Here is a 27,630-nt window from a genome sequence, read left to right as displayed (position 1 = left end):
TTATGACCACATTTGCACTACATAATTATATTCGGTAGAATTTGCAAGACGACGTGATGTTTAATGTGCTCGAGCAACATCCATATTACATACCGCCCCATGAACTTCAAGATTCAAGTAATAATATCTACATCAACAAAAAATTAAGTGAAACCTCTATTGAAATGAAAAAGATTCGCAACAATATTACTGTTAATTTAAAAAAAAAAAAAAAAATTGATTGGTGGAAAATAACGGTGTCCGTAGGCACTGTTACTATTTGGGACCGTGTTCACCATGGATGGTGAACACGGTTCCATGGCATAACGATTGCACTGGAACTTGGTAAAATTAGTCAATTAAGTCCAATTTGAGTGAAGCTTGAATCAAGTCAAATAGGACTTAATTGAATAATTTTACCGATTTAGGAAACTTGAATATAACTTTTTTTTACTTAGGGGACCGAATTGCACTATACACTTAACTTAGGGAGCTAATTTAACATTTTTTCCAAAAAAAATACAGTCACGTCATGTGATATAACTATTGATGACGAATTTTGATCCTTGTACAATTATTCATTAAATAAAAAGTGAGGAAAAAAGCAATAAAGTTTTTTAATTATAGTGAATATGGCATTGAATATTGTGATAGTGTGGGACTGGGACTCTGGGAACATAGATTAAAGTGATGTAGTGGTCCTGTCCACCTGCCAGGCTGCCAAGAAGAAACTATATCCAAACATGGCTAGTATGTTAAGTACACACGTTTATTTCACCTATTTATTTGTTCAAAACTTTTTTCATTAAAAAAAAAAAAAAAAAAAAGAAGCAATCTTATCTTCTATTTTTTATTTTTTCAGTTAGGAAAACAACCTCAAACTTTTTTTACTTTTTACTTTAAATTTGATAGAAATACTTTACTGATACATCATCTTAAATTGTTTTGTATACAGTATTTGATGACATCCAAAACACCAATATGAATCAAAAAAGAAAATAAAAAAAATTTAAAAGCACTAATCCAAACGTAAAATCAAATTACCAATTAGGAGAGGGGTAATGGAATAAAACCTTATTTTATTAAGAAATGGGGCAAATTATATCGTGGCCCAAAACGACGTCGTTTTGTACTTCTTTTTTTTTTTTTTTTTTTGAAAATTCCGTTTTCCGTATCTCCTGTTAACTTCTTAAAAAAAAAAATCACATGTTTCGAATGTACATAATTGTATAATAGAATGTACATAATTGTATAACAGAATACACATAATCTTTTTTGAAAGAATAATACACATAATATAACATAATACATAATACACATAAACTCTTAACTCTTAAAAAAAAATCTCATGTTTCGAATGTACACAATTGTATAATAGAATGTACATAATTGTATAATAGAATACACATAAACTCCGTCGCATCAACTCCCCACACAACTTAACAAAACGACGTCGTTTTCGGTAGAACGGGGCGCATAATGCATTGTACGCCCTAGTGCACGATATAACAATTAAGGGATCTCTAATTAACACGCTAATCAAATTTCATACTAATGTTCTAGAAATCTGTCAACTAAACAATAACAATGACTTTAACTTCGATTTGTGTTGGCTAAACCATAGCCCATCACTCTATTTTTAAATCCATATTTGGAGCAAGGCCCAAACTTCACAATGAGTTTCAAACAAGCACAAACATACTAGCCCAAATTAAAATTGGAAAACAAATTTTATTTGGGAGGACATGGATGAACCGTTGAAGTAAAGGTCTGACCCATTTTGAAAGGGATAGACAGGGTTAATCACTTATTGGGTTCACTAAGTTTTATTGGGCTGGAAACCCATAAATAAAATGGGAGGCCCATTAGTCTTTTCTATTTGGTCTGGGCTTTATAGTAAGGAAATTATGCTGGAGCACGTGCCCACCAAAGTAAACATGGTTCCATATCTATAATTTCTATACAGTAGATTCATAATCTTTATACTGTAGATCCATAATTTCTATATTGTAGATTCATAAAATTTATACTTTAGATTTCAGTTGTTGAACTCTGTTTTTACAAATCAAAAAACTATATGTTCATAATTGATAACTATACAGTTTAAAAATTATGAATTTACAGTACAGATATTATGAATCTACAGTATAGAAATTATGAATATGCTGTATAGAAATTATGAATCTAAGGTTTAAAAATTATGAATCTAAAATATAAATTTTATGAACCTATAGTATAGAAATTATAGATCTACAGTATATCAATTATGAATCTACAGTATAAAAACTATAGATATAGAATTGTGCCCACATTACAAGGTAGGCACGTGTGCTGTGAAATTATCAATCCATTTTCCTCCAAATATTTTAGTTAAAAAAAAAAAAAAAAAAACATTTATGTTCCAATACTTAAAGACATTTTGCTAGTTTTTGAAACATAAGGCATGCAATGCTACAAGTGTGCCCTCTACCTATACACAAACATACAAAACATATTGTCAAACATAACGAAATCGACAGCGACGTCGTACCAATAAACATAAAGTCAGCCTAAAATCGTCGCAGTTTTATTAATTAAATTAATTGCATTGCTTAATTAACGTCGTTATCCACGTAGCCGACCCAATTGATATTTTTGTTCTCAAGGCATCGTTTGACTTGCACAATGCACATGTCTTTCTTTTCCATTTCTGGGAAAACACTAAAAACTGGAATCTTATGAAATAGGATTTTGTTGGCTTGAAATGATAATATGTTCTGCTTTGGGACCATTTTCTCACTAACTCTATTATTTGTGGTTGAAGTAGCAAGATTTTGATTCTCCTTAAACAATTTATTTAAATTATTTTCACTTTTTATTTTATGACTATTTAGGTTACTTCCATTTTTTTTCTTGGTGTATTTGGTGGATGATTATATTTCTGATAAAAGAAAATAGTTAGTGATGGTATATGTCCAATAGGCTAATAACAATGATAGCTCTCGTAAGAGAGATTAGTAGTATACCAAGAAATTGACACAATCAAACTAACAATTGAAAAAAATTATTACTAGTTGGCAATAGGGGCAAATATATATATATATATATATATATATATATATATATATATATATATATATATATATATATATGTGTGTGTGTGTGTGTGTGTGTGTGTGTGTGTGTGTGTGTGTGTGTGTGTGTTATTAGTTGAAATGACTTTAAGGATGTGTTTGAAAATCAGGAAAATGATTTTTAAATAATGTTTTTTGAAAAAATATTACTTTTCAGAAAATAGTTCATTTTAAGTGTTTGATTGCATTCAGGGAAATACGTAGAATTGTATAATTATATATTTTAATTGTTTTATTTAGAATATAAAAATATTTATAATATTAAAAATAATGTTATTTATTAAAATTAATTTATTAAAAAAAAACTCTGGTTTCTGGCGGAAACCAGTAAATATTGATTTCCGTCAGAAACGATTGTGAGGTCTGTGGAAAATGACTTTCGCTAAATTTTGACTTAAGTCATTTTACTCCAAAATAGTCATACTTTTCAAAGTCAACAAAAAATGTATTTTGTTACTCGACTTTCCAGGCACATCCAAATACTGAAAACTCAAAAAATGATTTACAGAAATCATTTTTCGAGTTTCAAAAACAACCTAATTGCATTGAAATTCGCTCTCTCGAACAAAAATAATCGTACATGTGTATGTATAGTCATGTCAAAAAAATCTATGTTCTAATTCATACCTACAATCATATTTAATGAGCTCAAGAAGGGTGTCTTTGGTTCGCACATGGGAATCGGAATCGGAATCGAAATAGGAATCAAATACTTGGTAATGGTAATGATTTTAGTAAAAGTATTTTGTATATTTGGTAGTAAGGTGAAATTAGAATGATTACCAATATTGCAGTTTGGTTATTATGTATGATCTTATAATGGGAATAAAAATTTAAAAATACTAAGAACAAAAAATCAAGACAATTTATTTTAATATAAAGAATCCGAAGCACCAATTGAACAAAAAACAAAAAAAAAACAAAAAAAAAACAAAAAACAAAACAAAACAAAACAAAAATCTAAAAGCACTAATCTAAACTTAAAAAATCAAATTGCCAATTAGAATGTGGAATAATGGAATGAGTCCTTATTTTATTAGAGAATGAGTTTTTAATTAAGGGGTAATCAAATCACATAGGCCCTGTTTGGTAAAATGGCTGTTAGCTGATAGCTGTTAGTTGTTAGCTGATTGTGTTAATTAAATGGTATAAATAGTTGATAATATTAGCTGATTGTACAAAAGTGTTTGGTAAATTAGCTGTTAGCTGTTAGCTGTTTGATATAATTTCTTTTCTCAAAAAGCTAATTGAAAAAGTTACTTGGGGTAGCTTTTTCAATTTTAGCCTTTTGGAGTTGCAAAAAGCTAATTAACTAAACATTTATATTGATATTTTAACTAAGGGTCTGTTTGGAAACCCGGAAAATGACTTCTGGAAATCATTTTTCGGGTTTTTGGTGTTTGAGAAGGCTGAAAATAAAATGGTCAAAGGAAAATGCTAGTTAGTCAATGGAAAATGAGGGCTAAAATCTGGAAAATGACTTCCCCTTTTTTTTTGGCGGAAGTCATTTTCCATCTTCCAATCAACACACGCTCAAACCTTCTTCTCCCAAAATATGACTTCACCATTTCAGATTTTTTTTTTTTCAACCTTCTTCACTGGTTTCCCCACCGGAAACCAGTTTGGTTTCCGGTGGGGAAACCAGTGTGCAGTCACTGGTTTCCGATCGGAAACCAGTGACCCACTGGTTTTCGATCGGAAACCAGATCTGGTTTCCGATGCGGAAAACCAGTTCCGAAATCAGATGCAAATTTTTTTTATTTTTTATTTTTTATGTCAAATCATGTTGCTGTTATTTTTTTTTACTGATTATATAATAAAATGATTTTGCTTAATTTGTGAATTTTAATTTTCAAGACTTTATTTATGCATTTATGTTTTTTCTAATATGTAATTGTGATTTCAAATTGTCATAATCGGTATATAATAATTAAAATGTTTTAGTATGTCATTTTGTTCATTTTCTGAAAAATGAACCAAACACCAAAAGACATTTTTCCATCATTTTCTGGAAAATGAACCAAACACCAAAAGACAGTTTTCCATTGTGCAGCCAAACACAGGAAAGGAAAATGACTTTTGGAAAATGACTCATTTTCCAGAAGTCATTTTCCGGGTTTCCAAACAGACCCTAAATCAAACAATTAATAGTGGTCAAATAAGCCAAAATTGACTTATAGGCCAATTTTTTACCAAACAGAACCATAATAGTGCTCTGGAAATCTGTCAACCAAAGAATAACAATGACTTTGATCCATAATCCTGATAGCTAAACCCGTAAACCAAACACGAAATAATTTTTTTAAATATATATTTATGGGAATTAAGAACTGATTTTTTTTTTTTTTACCTTTAAATCACAAACTAATATCGCTAAATTCTAAATTTTAACTTAAAAAATGTTATACAAGCAAAATTTGTGGAAAATGGTAGAGTATCTATATTTCTATGTTTCAATAAATGCATGCTCTATTGTCAATGTTTACAAGTCAATAAGGCATCAACTAGGATCGAATTAAAATAATGTAAGAAAGTACAATTCGATACTAATACTAATTATTATATTGGACAAGTCCCAACTGCATCTTTTATGAAATTCAATTTATTAAATAATGTTCTCCAAACTATGTACGATTTTTTCATTTATTTGAATTTTGTCACATTGTATAGACCAAACATATTATTAAGTATTAACTAATGTTATTGCATGCATGCGTATGTACGAGCTTTGGTTGTCTACTCTGTACGTTTTAGTCTATGAAATATCAAATATAATTAAATTACTTTAATTTATATATTCATTTGTCACTTATAATAATTATTACAACTTTTTTTATTGTTTAAAAAAATAAATAAATTTATATCATTATAAGTGGAATCTCCATTAGACCAATCAACAATAATAAATAATTAAGATATATATGTGTTAGTTTGTGAATTAGTACACTTTATGCGACAGGATTAGCTAAGAGGGTGTTTGTATAAATCAAACTCGTAACTTTTTAATATAAGTTATAATTATGTTTCACCAATTCAGCCACTTCTTTCTGAGCTCCTTAAGTATTATTTTTTGATAATTTGGTGGACTACTCCCCATTTCTTTATTGCATTTGATCCTTCCTACCCAAATTTTTTTGTTTTAAAAAATAGTCAAATTGTGTCACATTTGTTTATAGTTCTAGACCAAACTTTTTGTTCCCAAATGTGTTAAAGTGTTTTCATCGGTACGATTACGAAATAAAAATTAGAAATGTGACATATTAATTCTAGGTGTTTTCTACTAAAATTTTAATTAAAGAGTAAATGTGCCCCACCACCCACCCCAAAAAAAGTGATACCAAATGTGAAAAATAAAATTCTACAAATAACTATGAATTTATATGATATTACACTTTAATTATATTTTTAACAAATAAAAACAAGATTTATTAAAATTTTATAATGATAATGGGAACATATAAGGTGAAAAACACATAAATATGATTTTTCTCATTTTCATTGGATAAACATCATATAACAAACTCCTGTTATGGAAGCTAATAAAGATAAACATTCCCCACCAACAAATGCTATCAAAAGGGCAAAAGGATTAATTATACTCATCAATTGATGTGTGGTAGGATTGTGACACAATTATTCTATATGATATGAACTGTGGATTTAGTCTCAAATTTTTTCATCATTTGTGATAGTTGTACACGAGACAACATTATTTTTGGTACATACTAGAGGTAACATTATGGTACAGATCATAGATGGCAAATAGATTGTTCAATAATTCTTGTATATATGTCTATTTAAATTAATTATGAGTTATTTTGGACGGGTTTAAATGAGCAGGATTGTGAATTTCTTGAACAGGTTAATTCATTTTAATTATTATAAAAATTATACATAGTAAAGGTTAATTCATTTTAATTATTATAAAAATTATACATAGTAACATATTGGAGGTGTTTGGTAAATAGATGTTTGCTGATAACTATTAGTAAGTTTGACTATTTGATAATATTAGCTGATTGTAGAAAAATGTTTGGTAATTTAGATGTTAGCTTATAGCTATTACATGAAAAAGATTTTCTAAAAAAACTTATCAAAAAAAACTGCTTTGAACAGCTTTTTGAAATTTAGATTTTGGAGAAATAAGTTATTACAAAAAACTAATTAATCAAACACTCATATTGGTTGTTTAACCATTTCGTCTTAACCTGGGTGGTTGAAGCTTAACAATGCCAACAACGGTTCAACTGGCGCGGGCTTAAGGGATCGTCTACGGCTTAGTCTGAACGAAAGGGATTAGAGGGTTTTGAGTGGAAATGGACTCGACTGCCGCGGTCGCCATCATTAATCGAGAAAGCAACCAATCCGAGACGATGAAGATTTAATCAAAGACTGCCTGGACTCACTGGACACCAACATGGGATAAAACATTGACTGGGGCTCAGTCACATTAATCAGGGTCCCGGATAATCTAATGGACCTGCTCTATGCCGACTCTCAAAGGCTTAGAGCATGTCAAACCTTAGGGTTAGATAATCACTCTGGGGGACTTTTGATGTTCCAAATCAAATGGTGCAAATGTTAAAATTGTACAAGTGGGTTCACATAATATAACCATATGAATCTAAATTATGCAAACACACACTCCTATTACCTATAGTACTAAAAGTATAGATTCAATGGATCCATAGTAGACAACAAAATATAGCCACCAAACACCAACCAATAACACATGCCACTTGTAACTACAGTCCAAATCTCAATCATGCCACAAACCTTGAAATTAAAGCAAAGTTTTGTCTGTGGATAATCTCAGTCTCAATATCACATCATAGTCCACACACTTTGACATTTCAAAACCAACACATAATTGCAAGGAAAAAACATTACATAGTTCATCATATCATTCATAGAATTTTCATAAGTTGCAAACTATAAGAAAGATAAAAGAGACAAGGGATCAAACATCATCTTCCAAAACTCCACTTACAAAAGCAAAGGCTAAGTAGAGAAAAGAAGGAGGTTTAAGCCCTTTGGACGGCTCTAATAGCTCGAGAAAACCCAATGGACTAACAAGTTCTTTCGACCAAAATGATCCCGACACAAAATTCCCTTCTCGACGACAAAGTAAATACTACTATTAACTTAAATAAACAAAACTTTGTTCGAACAGTATTTAAGTAAAACTCCTATTAGCTGCAAAACTTATGGGCAAGCAATGTTGAGGGGGGTTGACCCGGGCACGAGGGGAGGTTCATCGATCCATTCTTCGTTGCAGTCATCAAAATTGAAGTCGAAATCAAAATCAGGCAAGCTTGTGGGGATCTGCTCATCATGGCCATCAATCCCGCAGAATGGGAGGTCAAAATTGTCAAAGTCCCCGAGACCAAAATCATCAAAACCTGTATATTCATCACTAGCAAAGGCCGCATCCAGCTGCCTAGCAAGGTCCATATCGTCGGCCATTTGAGCCATCGAGAGAGTCTCATCGAGCAGATCGGGCACATTATCAACCGTTTCAAACAGTTGACTCACTAAGATTTCATCGTCAATACCACCCGGGACTTCGGGCGTTTTCTTCTCAACACAATCATCATCCGTCTTCTCGTTATCAACCTTCACATTAGCCACGGCGGAAGTGAAAGATTCCAATTCAAGAACCGAGGAAGGCGAGGTGTGTGACACCAAGCTTCCCACGGAGTCCTCGGAGACACAGGCAACCGCCTTGCCCTTACCCGGGGGATCTGAAACCACAACCGAACCAGACCGATTGATATCGTGATTATCAACCATATAAACATCCGAGCCCTTATCAGAATTGATACCATTCTTCGCCATAGCCTCCTCAAACTCGAGCCGTTTCATTTCATAAGCTCTCGAAGCCTCCTCGGCCGTACCAAAGGTACCAAGCCACACTCTCTTCCCCAGGAAAGGATCGCGAATCTCAGCAGCCCATTTACCCCATTTACGCTGGCGAACGCCCCTCAGCTTCGAGGGGTTAGACGGGCGGGATTGGCCCGGGGTTTTAGCCAAAACCCTTTTCTTCTTAAGGTTGTTTCTTTTCGCCTCATTGCTGCTATCTTGAGAGGAAAATCCCTCAGTTTCAAGCCCCTTAACTTGATTCTTGAAAGAATCAGGTACAGGACAGAGAATCTCACGGACAAACATCCTCGGTTTCTTCACATCCAACCGTTCATCGTCCGATGAATCAGTAGCATCCGGGTCCTCGCAAACAATCCGGATTCTCCTCATGGGCTTTCCGGGCTCAGCTCTGGGTTTCATTGCTCGGCCGCCGGTTGGATGATTCGATAACAACATCTTATATAACTCAGATCACAACGAAACCCCCCAAACAAAATTTCCCCGGAAAGCTCTGGTCCAAGAACAAATTTAAAAAGCCAAAAATATGATCGGAAAACAAGTCAAAAGTAAAAAAAATCAGCCGGAAAACCTCTCGGAAAATCAAGAAATTGTTACGGTTGTATCGGGAAAGTATGTAAGAATCGCTTTATGTGAAATCCCCCAAAACACTCTACTCCAGAACAAGTCCTGCAAAATCCACACAAACCCATCACAGATCAGTCTCAAAAAACATCATAAATTACCACAAAAATTAAAAAATTTCCTAAAACCACTAGGGTTTAAGGATGAATACCTTTTGGGCCTCAAACGCATCGAAACGGACGGGAAAACAACGGCGGCTCTCTGCTGAACTGAACAGCAGAGGAAAAATCTTTGCATACAGAGATTGAGCAAAACAGAAGAAACAACAACCCAGAGCTTCAACAAAAAAGCCCCAAACACAGAACCCAATCCAGACCTTGCCGACATAAAATCTCTTCAAACCACAAATCCTTCCACTCCTCACTCTCTCAAAGAGCCCTTCTCGAATCCGGAAAAGTAAACAAAAGAGAAAAAATCGGATCAGATACTCTGATTTATAGATACAAAAAAAAAAAAAAACAATCTATCAAGAACCCAGCGAACCCAGCGAAAACCCAGAAGAGAAGAATCACAGGATTAGAAACCTATGGCCCAGATTTCCCCTCTAAAACAAGACAAAATCCCCAGAAAACAAAGAACACCTGTATCGATATACGTATGCTATATATGAACAATAACTAGGGGTTTAAGCTAGAGTGGTTATGCAAATAAACAAAGACTTTACCCCTTCACTGTAAACCATTAAGTCCTAATAAAAAAAACGCAATCTTTTCTTCTATTCTTGAAAAAGACGCAAATCTCAATGAAAACACATTACCGATGAGAGACAATATAAAAATCGTGGGCAAAATCAAAGATTTTTTCCTGAGATTAAAATATAAAAGTATATGCGTATGTATCAATGTATATTTGTGTACCTTTCCTCTGAGCCCTTTCTCTCTCTAAATGTCCTTTTCCCCTTCCCCTCACTCACTGCCGTTCTGATACTGCTGCGTGCTGCCCTTCTCTTTTCCCAACCGGTCAAAATATAGAAAATGGTAGCGTATATATATATATATAACTGTAATGTAATGGTACAAGGAGTGTATGTATATGCGGGATATATATACACATACACCCATGCATATACGGTTACGATTTCCTTCTTTTTTTGACCCTATAAAAGTGACCAAATTTAGTAATTTAATAATTATTAATTCTTTAAAATGCAATTTTTTATTTCTAAAATAGAAAATTATAATTTACACATCTATAATAGAAAAATATTATACATTCACGCGATTATCGTCGTTACATAATGTGACAAACAATGATGGATTCGGATTGACTTTTGTTGACGTGTATACAGCGTTGCTCTTTTTAATAATCGAGAGCCAGATTTGGTTAATTTTTAAATTAATATACAAAAAGTCAAATAAAATAAAAATAAAAACCCATGTATATATATAAATTTATTCATTAAAATGCATGTTTCTTAATTCTAATATAGAAAATTACGAATAACACGTTTACAATAGAAAAATATTATGTACCGGTACAATTATCATTATCTGATGGGGTATGACAGCAATTGTGAAGGTGTACATCGTTACTTTTTTAATAATCGGGATCCAGATTTGGTTAATTTGTAAATTAATTAACATATATGTAAATAAAATAAAATGAGAAGTCATATATGTAAATATGTGTATATATATAATGTACTTTTGGTATGACAATAAATGTGTTTGGATTAGTATGGTATGATATGAGCTGGCAACCATACATGTGGTATGACCATACCATCCTCATACATGCATACCATGCTGGGCAAAGATTCCTATTTGGCATTGTATTTCACGCGCCATATAGAGGGCTAATATGGGGAGTGGGTGGCACGCGGGGAGTGGGAGAGTGGTACTAGAAGTCCTACGTTACTGTTTTACTAGGAAGAATAGTCATGCCATGATTCTCCTATAAAGGAGGACAGCTAATTTTGTTTGGACAAGATTAGGGTAGGCTGTTCACTGGAATTACGGATCTGCCACTGAAATTCATTATTTATTTATTTATTTTTTGTTTGAAGATACATTGTTCCCCAATATACCATCAGAACCTGTCAAGGATTCAGGATATTAGATTTTAATTATTTATAAATTTTTTAGTAGGAAAAAAACAATAAATAAATACATAATATAATTTTGTATATATTCTAATTTATTTCCTTAATGAGGTGTTTATTTATATTTTGACTGAAGATTTGCAATTAACTCCAAACTTCTGGATTAAATTTGATTTATAAAATATTTCTATTGTTTTGTTTGGCTTGAAATTCCCAAAAATATTGAGTATATATTTTTATATTATATAAGATAGGATGTAAAAATGAATAAATTTAAAAAATTACAAAATTTAAGTAATTTAAAATTATTAAAATTAAATTTTTTATAATTTTTAAATTTCTAATAATGTTGAGTGTTGACTACTTGGCCACCAAGTAACTGCTTCCAGAATAGTAGTATCATCATTATTTATTACCTTTTTTATAAAATTTCTTTATCATGTGACCTAGGTTTTTTTTTTTACTTTTCAAAATTAAAATATATATATATATATATATATATATATATATATATATATATATATATATTATTTTATATTTGTACCATGTACTTTTAAATGTGGTATAAATTATATTTATAATAAATCAAAATTTTTTAAAATTTATTTTTTATGGGTTGATAATATTAGGTAGGTGTTGTTCATTTATCAAGTTAACAAATATATTGTATTTTAAAATGAAAATTATTTATTTATTTAATATTAATTACTATTGGGATATAAATTTCAATTGTTTTTTTATTTGTAAATAATTATAAATGTTTAGATTGGTTTAATTTCTTAATATATTTATTATACATTCAATTTTAATGAATTAAAAGCTCATATATATTTGAAATAAAATGGACATGATTAACACAAATAAATCATCTATAAAAACATATTAAAATATTCAATTTTAAATCAATATTTCATAAAACATTCTAAAATACAAAATAATTAAATACAAATTGTTACAAAATACTTCTATAATTGTATAAGTTTGCATAATAACTATATAAGTGAGTTCCAATTACATCAATATTATTTTTTACCCCATTTCACAACCAACTTATATATAAAATTAATAAATAAATGAATATAATTAATAACCCAGCCAAGTTGTTCGGTTGTTGGTTTAATAATCACTTCTAGTGGTAGTAGCCTACTGGCATTCTTGGTTTCAATCGCTTGTTGTTTACTTAGTGTAAATCCTTGGGTAGTGGCTATTGTATTTCTTGCCATCCAAATAAATATTTAAATAAATCTATGTATACAGTATATCTATCTACTATCTATCTATCTACTATATACTAATAAGAGTCTGTAAAGTTAGTCATATAACCGAAACTAAAAAATGTCAATTTAATTATTTGATAAATTAATAGTTCATTCTACTATACTAATAAGAGCCTATAAAGTTAGGCATATGACGGAAATTAAAAAATGTCAATCCAATTATTTGATAAAATGAATTGTTCATATAATTTTTATTTTATTTTTTTCATACTTTACCCTCTATTATATTATTTTCTTTCCTTAAATAACCTCACATTCCGTTAGTATAAAATAAAGCTCAATAACATGTCTTATTGTAATAAGGCTATTGTATGTATAATGTCGAATGAAACTGTGGTTGAAACAAAATGAAATTACAATATATATAAAATAAAAATGAATATGTTATACAAATAGAACTAATTACGCGTAACGGATGCTGTTTCTTTTCATTAAAAGAAACGACATCGTTTTAGACCATGATCCACAGTAAAATTTTCCTATTAAGTCTAAGAAGGGACCAAATTCGTAATTTTGCTATTATCAAGGGACCATCTTGGTCATCACATGCATCATTTTCTCAAAAAATTTAATTACTAAAATGGTCCCTTGACTATAGCATAATTACCAATTTGGTCCCAAGTTAATGGATGTCTAACGACAAAACAAACAAAGGACCAAATTGATTAAAAAAATTAAGTTGTGGGACTTTATTGGTCAAACAAATAGTCAATAACAAAATTGATAATTTCGCTATAGTCAAGAGATTTCGATAATTAACTCAAATGTTTCCACTAAATCTTAGTGTATTTTCTATATTTTGCACCATGAATATAACGGAGTTTTCTTCAATTGTAAAAATACAAAACTGTTACAAATTTATTATGAAATGCACCTCATTGTAACTTTCTGTTATAAATCGTGAATTTTTTATAGTAAAATATGATTCTACAATCAGAATAATACATACACAATTATAGTAATTGGGTCAACTATAATTAAAGTTCCATATGTATATTCATTTGGGTATATATTATTCCCACTACTGAAAATTACGAAATTTCCGACCACCTGAAAGTAATCTTAAATCAAGTCAAATTAAAAAGTGGTCGAAAATAGCAACAAAGGTTTTTCGGATACCAAAAGTGATCGGAACAAGACTTTCAACTTGATTTAAGATCACTTTCATGTGGTCGGAAATTTCATAATTTCCAGTAGTGTCCATACCTTTTGACCTAGATATATATATATTTTTAATTTAGGAATAAGGTTCAAATTGGCCACTGAACGTAACCTGAAAATGCAATTAGGCCACTGAACGAAAAAAAAGTGCAATTAGGCCACTGAACACTCCAAAAATGTGCAATTTCACCTGATAGCAGGTTACCCTCAATTTTAGCAGGTTATCTGCTTACGTGGCAGCTGAGTTGACATTTTTAATAAATTTTAAATCATTTTTAATAAAATTTAATAATAATTTTTAAAAAAAAAAATTTTAAAAATAAAAACGACTTTATTTTATTTTTTATTTAATTTTGTTTCAATTTTTTATAAAATTTATTATTAAAATTAATTATTAAAAATGCCAACTCAGCTGCCACGTAAACAGGTAACCTGCTAAAATTGATGGTAACCTGCTATCCGGTGAAATTGCATACGTTTGGAGAGTTCAGTGACATAATTGCACGTTTTTGGAGTGTTTAGTGGCCTAATTGCACTTTTTGTTCGTTCAGTGGCCTAATTGCATTTTCAGGTTACGTTCAGTGGCCAATTTGAACCTTATTCCTTTAATTTATTAACAATAACAAACATCCTTTCATAACATATGCCATTTTTAGTTAACTAATTAGTATTTTTTTAATATAAGATTTGCAACCAAATTTTGCTTCAAAAATACTCAAAAGATACACTGCATAATTAATTCAAGTACTTATATAGACCAACACTAAAGAATTTGTGTGAATCATTCTGCCGTAAAAGGAATGGAATTAATGTTGGAGAATAAGAGATATAACTTTTATTTTGAGTTGTCATCCGATCCCTACATAATATATATTGTGACACTATCATACAATTGTCAACTACCCGTGCCACATAATTGGCATGTTGCATTCTTTATAAAAATGTTAATTTATAAGTGTTCACAATATTACTAATGCCAAGCCCGTCACACATTTACACGGGTTTTTCTAGGATAATTTATATCTCAATTGTAATTTACAAATTATTACATATAAGAACAGAGTTTACTTAGGGCACACTCTCAGCCTCTCAGGTAATACCGGCCGTTTTCCTTGTCATTTAAATCGAAATAATAATAATAATAATCAAACCCATAAATTGAAGATGTCAGCAATAAATTATATTTTGATTCATTCTACTACAATATCAATTTACTAATTAATAATTAATTATTTGATATTAAGATCAATTACTACGAAACGTCCTAACTTTATTTTCCTATAATCTTGTAGTTTTCCTTATATATTTATATATTCAATTATATAATAAATTGCTATTATATCCAATATACTAGAATACTAGTTTATTAGTTTTCTTTACTTTTTTTCAATATTAACATATAGAACTTTTTTAAAATAAAACTGTTATAACACTAAAGTGTTCCTAATATATTTTTAACTAAATATAAATACGCAGTATTTTTTTTTTTTTAGTACTATTAACCCCGTTACATGTAGTATTCATATATATTTTCTTAACCTACTAAAGCCTAACAAGTCAATATCACCTCATTGAAGTTTGAACCAATGACCTCCCATTTGGAAAAGTGACTTCATGCTGCTTCTTAATTAAAATAGAAAGCATTTCCAACAAATATTTTATAACTAAATATATGATCGAGTAATTCTTAAAATATATAAGTCTTTTTTCAGAGTACAATATTTTATAAAACAATTGTATTCATTCCTAAAGCATAATTATGAAATGCTTATATATTTTCATAAAAGTTATTATGAAAATTACATGATTATTCGATACAGAATACTTTTCTTTTTTTTAAGCATTCGATACGGAATATAATTTAAAGTTTATTTTATTTTAGAAGTTTTTTTCCTAAATCGATGTGAATATTTTATAAAACAATTATAAAAATTGATATTATAGAAACTGGATAAATATATAATTTATTATTTTAAGTGAGTTTAGATTGATTTTTGTTGGTAAAAATGAAAGATGTGTTCAATCTCAACTATAAGTATAAAATGACAGTATATATTATGTACTTACCATGTAACATTTCAAACACTTATTCTATTAAAAAAAAAAAAACACACACAATTACCTGCAAATCACACATTGAAAATAAATTTATCATAGAACTCGATTGGAAAAGTGTTAGCAATAATGAAATTTATAACATTCGAGTATAAAAATCACGCTCTACTCATTTGATCACCCATTTCGAAAGAAGTATCATTATTTTTATTCCAACGTATCATTACCTCGTATAATAACTTTGTAAAGTTGATCCGTTGGCATACTATAAGTATGGATGCTTTGAGAAAAAGTCAAAAATAATAATAACGTTATTTATGGATTTGTGTATTTTGCACACATTTATTTGAATACGAAAAGATTGAAGCGTTAGCTTTGTTATTGGATATACGTTTGAAGACGAAGATTTAATTACTTTCATGTTCTTGGATACGTTGGCGTTATCGATCATTTGGTTGCATTTATATCTTATTTTACTTCAAAGGTTTATTATTATTATTAGGAATAAGGTTCAAATTGGCCACTGAACGTAACCTGAAAATGCATTTAGGCTACTGAACGAAAAAAAAGTGCAATTAGGCCACTGAACACTCCAAAAATGTGCAATTTCACCTGATAGCAGGTTACCCTCAATTTTAGCAGGTTATCTGCTTACGTGGCAGCTGAGTTGGCATTTTTAATAAATTTTAATTAATTTTTAATAAATTTTAATAATAACTTTTTATTTAAAAAAATTTTAAAAAATAAAAACGACTTTATTATTTTTTTATTTAATATTTTCCAAATTTTTATAAAATTTATTATTAAAATTAATTATTAAAAATTATTTAAAAATTATTAAAAATGCCAACTAAGTTGCCACGTAAGCAGGTAACCTGCTAAAATTGATGGTAACCTGCTATCCGGTAAAATTGCATACGTTTGGAGAGTTTAGTGGCCTAATTGCACATTTTTTGAGTGTTCAATGGCCTAATTGCACTTTTTTTTCGTTCAGTGGCCTAATTGCATTTTCAGGTTACGTTCAGTGGCCAATTTGAACCTTATTCCTTATTATTATTATTATTATTATTATTTTTGACTTTTTCTTAGTACTACTAACTCTATTACAATGTAGTATCTGTCCATAACTACTTTCTCAGCCTATCAGATGGGTCGCCTTCTCCTTCGTCAGATCTGGTTGCCTTCTCCAGTCGTGGGGGAAGGCGACCTGGGTCGCATTCTCCTTCGCCGGAGAAGGAAGGCGACCCATCGATGGGTCGACTTCTCTGGCGACCGTAGAAAGCAACCCATTTGGTTGCCTTCTCCGGCGAGAAGGCAACCAAACGACACCGGCGACTGTTTTGCCGGTGATATATTGTCGGAATATGGTCGGAAATTCACTAGAGGTTCGCCGAAAATCAAGTGACATGTAATTATATGTAAGGTTGAAAAAATCGCTAGGCGCCCGATTTTTTTTTTTAATTTAAAATAATTAAAAAATTATTTAAAATCCCGCCTAGTCTACGACGACCTACTCGGCGCCTAGGCAGCTGATCGCCTAGAACGGCGATTTCCGCCGAATTTCTATGCCGCCGGCCGCTGCCTAGCGTCTAGGGTCATTGGCGCAATTTTACAACCTTGATTATAGGTTATCAACCGGTTTTTGGACCTCAATGCTCTAAAATGAAATGTTTAAGGACTCAATTGCAACATTTGAAAGTTTAAGGGTCTAATTGACTTTTTGAGTAATGCTCACGGGCCTATTTAACCCTTTTCCTAAAAAAAAATTGTCTTTGGGAGCTTAGCGTAGTTCGTTCGTCGCCTGACTTAAAAGTCATGATTGGATGCGGTAGTGTAGAGTTTGAATCCCACTAAAAACATGTAGGGCAGAGTCTTATGAAGTTAAAGATTATTTGGTAAAGTTGGATCGCCAAAGTTATAAAAAAAAAATGTTCTATAAATAGAAGAGCTGAGGTTGTTATCCAAAAGAGACATCCAAATAGAAGAATTCTAAAACCAGAAGAATTGTATTCTCATACAATTGAGTAGACAAGTCAGAGTGGAAGGCTTCGCAAAGTAGAATAGAAGATTAATCAAAAGACCTGGCCTAGTAGAAGAAGAGTTAACATAAGAAATAATAGTTTAACAAAAGAGTTGGTATGAAAATTATGTGCCTAGCCTAGTAGAAGATTAATTCTTATACCATAAATCATGGTTTACAGCGCACGGTAGATCATGTACATATTTATGTGTCTTATGTTGTGAATTTTTATGTTTTTGTGTTATTAAATTCAGTACCTTTAAGAGTATGAATTTTGTATCTAAAACAATTAGTAATTGTGCCTTATGTTATAAATTTCTCTATTTTGTGTTGTGAAATTCTATGTGACTATGTCTATAAGAATATGCATTACTTGATTTCCTCATTGGTGATAAAAGATAAAAGTAAATTAGGAAAATTACCCTACCTCCAACCTGTTAAACCATTATAAAATTTCTCTCTATACTTTTTTTTTTTTGGTTAACTTTATGCACTTACATTCTACTATTTAGTAGTAATATATAGAGTAAATACCCAAAATGGTCCCTCGACTATAGCTAAATTCACAAATTGGTCCTCAACTTTCAATTTCACCCAATTAAGTCCTTAACTTTGTAATTTTAACACAATTTGGTCCTCTGTCTATTTGACCGTTTGTTGACTGTGATTTTTGAAGATATATATGTAATTTCATGGTCCATCGTCGATTTTTTAAGGTTCCGATTGCATTTTCAGACCGCACCGTTACATTTGAATCCACTGTCGAAAACAATCTACCAAACCCGGTCACCTTCTTCATCCTCCCTTTGGATTCAATGTAGTTGAATTCGTACCAGAGTGAAGAAGACGACGTGTTTCCGAACCGGTGCAACGTCAACCTGGAGGCCTCCACGTGCTCCGACGAGAGCTGAAGGTTTTTCTGGAGATCGTCGATCACGGTCAACAAACGGTCAATTATATGGAGGACCAAATCGTGTCAAAATTGCAAAGTTAAGGACTTAATTGGGTGAAATTGAAAGTTGAGGACTAATTTGTGAATTTAGCTATAGTCGAGGGACCATTTTGAGTATTTACTCTAATATATACAATCCAAGTGAACTAAAACAATTTCAAACTCAAACAAATCACATCGTGTTTGACTTTTTTCTTTTTTGTGGAAATAATTGTGTTTTACTTTCTAATCAAAGGAAAAAAAAAAAAAAAAAAAACCTCACTATGGACGTCGTTAAAAGCATAATAAAACTTTATAAACCTTAAACCCTTCTTGACTTTATGTACATTTGATCTGGACTAACAATAAACAATGCCACCCACCTTGAGTGTAAGTCATAAGAGACCTTTTAAACACGACATGTTTATTGTCTTCACTCTAATTTTATAAGAACTCAAGAATAATTGAATATCAACAATTTTAAGAATAAGTCTTTTTAAATGAATAGCTCATTTTCAATAATTATATTTATGAAATAAAAAGTATTGTTTAGAACTTAGCAATAATCTATATCAAAAAATTTTAGAATAATTACTTTTATGTAAATGAATAACTCATTCTTAAGAATTATATTTACAAAAAATTTAAAAATATTATCAAGAGAACAGATACTACAATGTAATAGAGCCAGTAACTTTCAAAAAAAAAAAAAAATATTATCAAGAGCATCACCAACAACAATTTTATAGTTTTTTTTTTTTTTTTTTTTAAATTTGGGTGAGTTAGAAGAATAAGATGAGAGGAAAGATAAGAAAAGAATTTGTAGGAGTGTGTTTTTTTTGTGGGCATGCACATGAGAAAAAGAAGGAAAGAAAGAAAAAATATGGACGTGTTGTGTGCACCAGCAATAATATGGACGTGTTGTGTGCACCAGCAATGTCGAACTTAATACTTATTTTAATTTTTAATTAATTATGGGCCAATTAATTCATGTGCATCCAATAAAAGAAAACAAATATGAGGGAAAATTTAAGAGGGAAAAAAAATATTATTTTCCTTTTTTTTTAAAAAAATATGATTCAACTTTAGAGATATTCTGAGAAATCAAAAGTGCAGTAATAAGTGTAATAAAAGCAATAGCAGGGCAGATGGTGGGTATATTTGGAAACAAAAAGGTGTGAGCAAAATTAAAGAGGGTGGCACGTGACAGTGTATGCTCCGATTCTGGCAAATCTTCCAAACTCTTTTAACGGTCCAAATCCACCCCTCCCTTTCCTACCCAAACGCCAACTGTTCCGTACCCTCTTTAACTATATATATTACAAATTATATTATTTCAGTATTTAATAAATTTAGGAATAAAAGTTAAATAGGTCACCTATCTGCACACCAAATTACAATTAAGTTATTGGACTCAAAAAATATAATTAGGTTACTAAACAACGTAAACTTATGTACCAAAATGACATGTATACCTGAAAACAGGCTGATGTGATGGTTACCGAATTTAAAAATAATTTTAAATAAAATAATTATTTAAAATTCAGAAAAAAAAAATCATTCTTCTCCCACGAAGATGAAGGGACCGATTTATCTCGGGCCGTCTCCCTGGCCGTGGAGATGAAACTACCTTTGTCACTTTACATTTTGAGTATAATTTTAAAATTATGTAAGATTGATCGAACTTCATTGAAACGCATCAAAGTATGATGGGAATTTGATGTGCGTTAGAAAATTGTACTTTCAACAAATTTTGTGTTTATTTTTCATTAATTAACATGCATGAGTTGTTATGCACTATGCTTACATGAATAGTTGAATTCATTAAATACTTACATTAAAAGAGTGTTTGTACTAAATTGAATGCTTACATGTTTTCAAACAGAGCATTGTCTGTTCATTATCTATTACTCCGTATTATTTTTGTACTTCATTTTTAATTTGACGTAATAGTATTAAGGGTATTGTTGAAGTATAAAATCAAAACGTTCTCAAAATTTTAAAATAATGTGAAAATATTGTTATAAAAATAATTTAATTTAAAAAAAAAAACAAATTTTGAATTATGATTTATGAACTTTGGTGAACAAGAATGCCGATGGAGTTTTATTTTTACCCTTTATTTTTTCTTGTGTAGTATACAAAAAGTAAACTTTAATTGAAATAATATTTAAGATGTCATTTTAAATGTATTTAAAAAACTATATTACTTAACAAACAAGCCAATATATATTACATATCAAATAAAGTATTCTTAATCTGACAAAGAATCAAAAGCAAGCATGCACTAATTAAAATAAGAGAAAAAAAAACAATGAAAAAACAAATAAAAAATAAAAACTAAAACAAAATGAAAAGCGTGCATGGCAGCAGCATGGCACCCCTTTCTATATTGTTCCTACCTACTGGACATTTTTGTATCACCTGATCACGTGACCCTGCCCCCACGCCCTCTCAATATTTTTTTTTTTTAAAAAAAAACTAAAAATAAAATTACGCGAATAATGTATCGTGTCCGTATACCAGAATCTTTTTTTTTTTTTTTTTAAACATTATATGACTTTGGGTCTTTGATGCATGTATGATGTATGTAAGCATGACTTATGACTTAAACATCATCATTATCATCACATCATACTCAAATAAATGTGTCGGACATATAATTTGCATATAATTATACAAACCAACATAAACATATACGAGTAAATAATTTCATTTAAACCCTTATGCTTTAGTATAGTATTAATAATAAAAAATCAAATCTTATTAATCGAACTAAATACATAAAATATATCAAAAAGAGTAATACTGATTAACCAAAAAAAAAAAAATATTACATTTTCACCGAAATGTATTATATTCATTTCGTGTGAAATGATTATCAAATTAAATTTACTGTACAGTAAAAATATTATTAGTTTTTTTTTTGGGAATAATATTATTATTGTTAATAAGGGACATTTTGTTTAGGATATGAGTGTATTGTATAATGTACAAAATATTGGGGGGCAGAGATGAAATTATGGAAAAGTTTTGGAGTGTAAGTGAAAATAAAGGGGAAGTATGGCATCCACTTTGTTGAGGAGAAATGGGGTACGCAAACGACGGTGAGTGGACCGAGTTCTTAGGCGAGGTCGTTGCTTCAGTTTCCCGCCAATGACGCCTGCGTGGAGCCCACCTTCCCGCCACTTTCTTTTTCCCGCCACTATGCTGGGGTGGACCCGGTCGTTGTTGCAACACGTGGCCGCAGTTTTCAACAAGCGTTTTTTTTTTTTTTTTTTTTTTTTTTTTTAAATTTTATCTTCTTCGTCTCCACCTGCCCCAACACTGTTACTTATTTTCCCATTTATAGTCTAACTAACATTATTCTTTTTAAAAGGCTAACTAACATTATTTCTTCCTTTTTATTTTTCTAAGTAGAAATTAAAGAAAAAACAAAGTGTAACATCAGAAAAAATATTTAGGTTATATATATATATATATATATATATATATATATATATATATATATATATATATATATATATATATAAAATAATAATAATAATAATTTATAAGGTGTAATCAACATCACGATAACAGATCAGATTCAAATGAGTCTCGATAAAAAAAAGGGTTAAATCTCATACATTTGTTATATTCATATTAACTGTTCAGAATGAAAGAAAATTTTAAATTAAAAATACGCGGTAACAATTTGATAATTTTTGTATGTAAGTGCATATTTTTGGTCTTTGGGTGCATTGGGTTTTGCCTTGAGTGTACATTGTTGTGCCTGTGCACATTTTTAATAGGTTGGTTCAACCGTCTTAGGGTGCATTATTTGTTCCTTCGAGTGCACATTGTCAACATGTTGGTTTAATAGGCTCAACAAGCCTGTAGCTAAATCCGTTAAAGATGGAAGGAAACGGTTCAAGAAACAACTTCAATTATCCCATGAAGACTAATAAACATTTTGTGCCTTCCAAATCACGTTGATGTGTCTTCCAATTCACATTGTTAAACCTTCCAAGATTTGAACATAATGCAAATGCAGTAGATTTGAAGCGTAATTTTTATTTTTTTTTAGAGTTGTTGATCTGAACATATCAACTACTCAAATTTATCTGCATGTTTTACCTAAGCCTCTATTTGCACTTGACTTAGCATCACTACCATTTGTATATATGCTATAACACTAAAGAGAATAGAAAAACCGTTTATATTCTAGTTTTTTTTTTTAGAAATTTTTTGGTTTGTATCTAATATAGATGATAAGTCATGATACTAATAATAATACCAATTAATATTGTAAGTTTTTCATGTATATAATCTCTTTCTAATTAAAACTGTGATTAGACCTAACACATTGTTTCTAGAAGATATGAAATCGTTTGGTTAACACATCAAACATGGAAGATTATTGAATTGCTTCATTGGGTCAAAATACAAACGGTTTTTTCTTTTTATGTATGAAATGGTGCTGCATTTTTCTTTTTAAAATTGTCCTCCAATTTTGACCTTATAATGTCTTTTTTGTATACCAATTTAAAGTAATAAATAAATATAAACAAATTTTCTTTGTAAACATTATTAATACTATATTGCTACAAAAGTAACAGAAATAATTTTAGAAGAAAAAAAGTTACTATTTTTGTATATTATTGAATACTAGTACGTTAATGGAGCAAAAAGAAGATTGGATTTTTCCGGATCAGATCCGATTTATACTGACAGCGCCAGAAATTCCAATTAATTTCTTCATATTTGTGGGCAAATAGGCAGTACAGATTCAGTCTCTGATCCCATTTCACTTTACTTATTCCGGATCTACTGTTTCCACTTATTTATTCTTTATTTAAACCAGTCTGATTGACTTGAGTGGTTGTGTATTCTCTTCCTGATGTGACAGATAAGGATAAACTATTTTTATTATATGAATCCCAATAAAAATGTCCATATCAATAATTTGAAAATTAGAATAGAATTTAAGAGTAAACTTGGAAGTATACATATATACATAGTAAAATTCAAAAGATATTTGAGTTAACAGCATAGGATGAGAGAGTGTAGAAAAAGTTTCAGGTGGGATCAAACCCAACATTATTATGATGGTTCATAAATTATATGTAGCCCATTTGCCAAGGTGGGTCATTATTGGACTAATTATTTTCCTTCAATTTATTGTACTGATTTAGAGAACAATGTTGTACTACTTATGTCATGTCCGCTCTGCAACCTGGTACTATGCAAATCTTGAGTGATGGTGTGTACATTTTTTTTATTTTTTTTTTTCAATTTTACTACATCGGTGGTCTTTTTATTTTGTACATTTTGACATGAGGATTAATTATTAGTCATTTAAAGACGAATTTATTTTATCTTTTGTTAGTCCGTGACATGAAGATTTCCGTATCTCATTTGTTCAAGTTCATTGTACAACTTATTTGAGTGCTCGAATATTTTGTAAGAATTGATTGTATCCTGGGAAATTGGCCCTTCGAAGCGCCTAACATTCTCGGAGGAAGTAAATTAATTTTATGGAAAGTGTTATTCATATACCTTGAATTAACCATATTACACAACTATTTTTGAGGAATTTTTATTTTGAATTTGTGAAAAAAACCTACAAACATATGGTTGGACTTTCATGTACATGATGTACACTATATAAGACAATTCAATTTAAATTGTGGATTTGTGAGTAAAATACGTTACGAGATAATAAGTTAATTATAAGGCAATATAAATATAAAATAAAGTGAAAAAAATTACTTTCCCTACAATACATATATTTTTCTATGATACAGTGAAAAATTCCCTAAGATACATATGGTTTTCAATAATATGACCAAAAAAAAAATAGAAAGCAATAGTGGCATTTGTTCTTCTCCCAAACCGTTAAATCCACACTCCGGCACGACAAAGCATTTGGGATGATGTAAATCACGGTGACACAATGGCCCAACAAACATGACCAAATGCCGATGCTCACAAATAATCTGTCCACTTCGGACATAATTCCCACATTGTTACTGCCAAGATTTAAATCTTAATGTCTTCTCTCAAATACTGCTTACTGAACCAGTGAACTAAGCTCGTGCGAGTAACACTGGAATTTGTTCTCACTGCCTCACTTGATGGCTGCATCAATAATTATTAATACGACAAAATGGAAGATCGAAATAATGAAGGGAGGTCCAAATGCGTGAATTCATTTATGATCCGTATTTGAAAGGCCAACTTTCATATATATATATATATATATATATATATATATATATATATATGGGAAAATGGCACTTTTTCCCCTTGTGTTATATACTTATAGCACTTTTTCCCCCTATATTATTTAAGTCGCAATTTTCCCCCCTGATATATTAAATGGACATATTTACCCTTAAAATAAATATTTCCTTTATTTTACTTCTTCAACAAATTATAACCACAATTTGAAAAAATAAAATACATTAATTGTTGAATTTAGAATACTTTAAAAATAAAAAAATAAAATTTTAAAATAATGTTTGAACCAACAGTTCAAATTGGATCCGAAATTGTGAAACAACGATTCAAAATAAAAACCAAATCGCGATTATATATACTTATATGTGAGAGTCAATATAAATGCGAAAAAAACATACACTATTTGCAAATATTATAATTCTAATTTTAAGCTATTGCTAGTAGTTGTTCTGATTTGAACCTCTGGTTCACGGTTCAGAATCTATTTTTTTCCACTTCACAATTTTAATAAACGGAAACCCAAATATTGGGTTATGTTATGAATCATAACCGAATTTTTTTTTATTTGATTGCTATAGTGTTCGGTTCAGTTCGAACCGAACCGTGGCCATCCCTACGTATAAACAATAATTTGTTGAACAATAAAAATAAATAAAATATGTATTTAAGGGTAAAAATGTCTATTTAATATTATCAGGGGGAAAAACCGTCACTTTTATAATAATTGAGGGGGCAAATGTGGATGCATGAATAACTCAGGGGGAAAAAGTGCCATTTTCCCTATATATATTATATATATATATATATATATATATATATATATATATATATATTCAATAGTATTGACCATGTTACATGTAGTATCTGTTTATATATATATATATATATATACTAGTTTTTTTACGCACTTTGTGCGAATGAGATAATGCCCAATAATTATTTTTAAATAAGTATTCCAAAGTATATCAATGCAATATTATATAGGAGATTTTCATGCATATGTAAATAAATGTTGAATTTGTTTATTTAAATCAGTAATTTAAAATATATAAATGCAAGATAATATATGAGAGATTGCTTATAATTGTCACTAAAATAAATGTTTGCAACTTTGTAATAGCGCTAGTCTAAATACTTAGTTTTAAAGCGATAGTCTAAATAAATACTACTTTTGGTTTAAATTTCTCTAATTCTTCTTAATTCTTTTTTGGGTAGCATTTTTATTGTTTTCATCTTCAGTACATGTCCTCTTTTTTTCTTTTTCTTTTATTTTTTTATTTTTTTATTGATAGTGTTTCATGTGCAATTAGGTTACTGGTAGCAGCATAGAGGGATTCATCACGCAATGAGATTATGGTGTAGGAAGTTTTAGATTTACTTTGTTGTGTATATGACTGAGATTTTAGTTGTAATATGAACTCTTTAGCGTACAAACACCTATTGATATTTAGTAGTGGTAGTTTTTTTCCTACATGTTTCATGTGTTGTGAGATGTGTGTCGCAGGTTATCATGTGAAAGTATTGAACGAAATATTAATATTTATTATATTTGTATAAAATGCTTGGTAAATAAATAAATAAATAAATATATATATATATATATATATATATATATATATATATATATATATATATATATATATATATATATAACATGTTTTGTATTATAACTTTGATATTTAATTACAAGATAATGTAAAAAAGAACACAATGAACAATGTAGTGAATATAATAAATTAATAAATTTGAAGGTAAGGAATCTTTGAATTGTAGAAAATAAAGATAATATAACTAATGAAATTATATTTTTTTAAAATTTTTTTATAATGAATAATTTTTTTTTTAAATAAAGCATTATAGACATCTAATTCTAAATTTTTTTTTAATCCAAAGGAAGGGTGTTACCCATATATTTATGAAGAAGTAAAAGTACAAGAGTTTATTTATATTGCGAAATATCGCCAAAGGAAAAAAGAGCTGCAATCGTATTCTAAGTAAGGAACGATTTCTGTTGGAGGATTAGGTAGTATGTGGATGCCACGAGGACGAGAGACTGCTAATTTCGCCAGAGCATCCGCCGTGGCATTTTGTTCACGAGGTATCCAAGCAATTCTCCAATCTCTTATACCCTGCAATTCGCGTCTGCAGGTGGCCAGAAGGTTGTGTACCAGGGAGTTTGGTAGAGAGTTGGAAGTGATACCATCAACAATGGCCTTGGAGTCGCTTTCCAAAATAACCTGTTGGAGATCAAGAGCTTTGGCGAGTTGGATGCCTCTTAGAGCTGCCCAAGCCTCCGCCATAAGTGGAGGACAAGAGCCAATATT

General features: G+C 30.2%; 1 protein-coding gene across 3 annotated transcripts; it reads right to left on the bottom strand.

Moving 5' to 3' along the window:
• Positions 1–7,962: 7,962 nt before the first annotated feature.
• On the bottom strand, positions 7,963–10,553 carry LOC109161136 (ethylene-responsive transcription factor ERF118-like). Of its 3 annotated transcripts, none has more exons than XM_019309483.1 (3): positions 10,454–10,553; positions 9,748–9,974; positions 7,963–9,641 (listed from the first exon to the last, which is right to left on the bottom strand). In XM_019309483.1, the coding sequence occupies exon 3, from the start codon at positions 9,408–9,410 to the stop codon at positions 8,298–8,300; it is 1,113 nt and encodes a 370-aa protein (XP_019165028.1). In that variant the 5' UTR covers positions 9,411–9,641; positions 9,748–9,974; positions 10,454–10,553; the 3' UTR covers positions 7,963–8,297. The 3 variants fall into 3 exon arrangements, with proteins under 3 accessions (XP_019165028.1, XP_019165029.1, XP_019165027.1); XM_019309484.1 differs by lacking the exon at positions 10,454–10,553 and adding an exon at positions 10,261–10,393; XM_019309482.1 differs by lacking the exon at positions 10,454–10,553 and having other exon boundaries at positions 9,748–10,252.
• Between the last annotated feature and the right edge of the window lie 17,077 nt (positions 10,554–27,630).

This window comes from Ipomoea nil, unplaced genomic scaffold (assembly GCF_001879475.1).
Source record: "Ipomoea nil cultivar Tokyo-kokei standard unplaced genomic scaffold, Asagao_1.1 scaffold2921, whole genome shotgun sequence".
Lineage (NCBI taxonomy): Eukaryota > Viridiplantae > Streptophyta > Magnoliopsida > Solanales > Convolvulaceae > Ipomoea > Ipomoea nil.
This window is presented reverse-complemented; position numbering and strand designations above follow the sequence as displayed.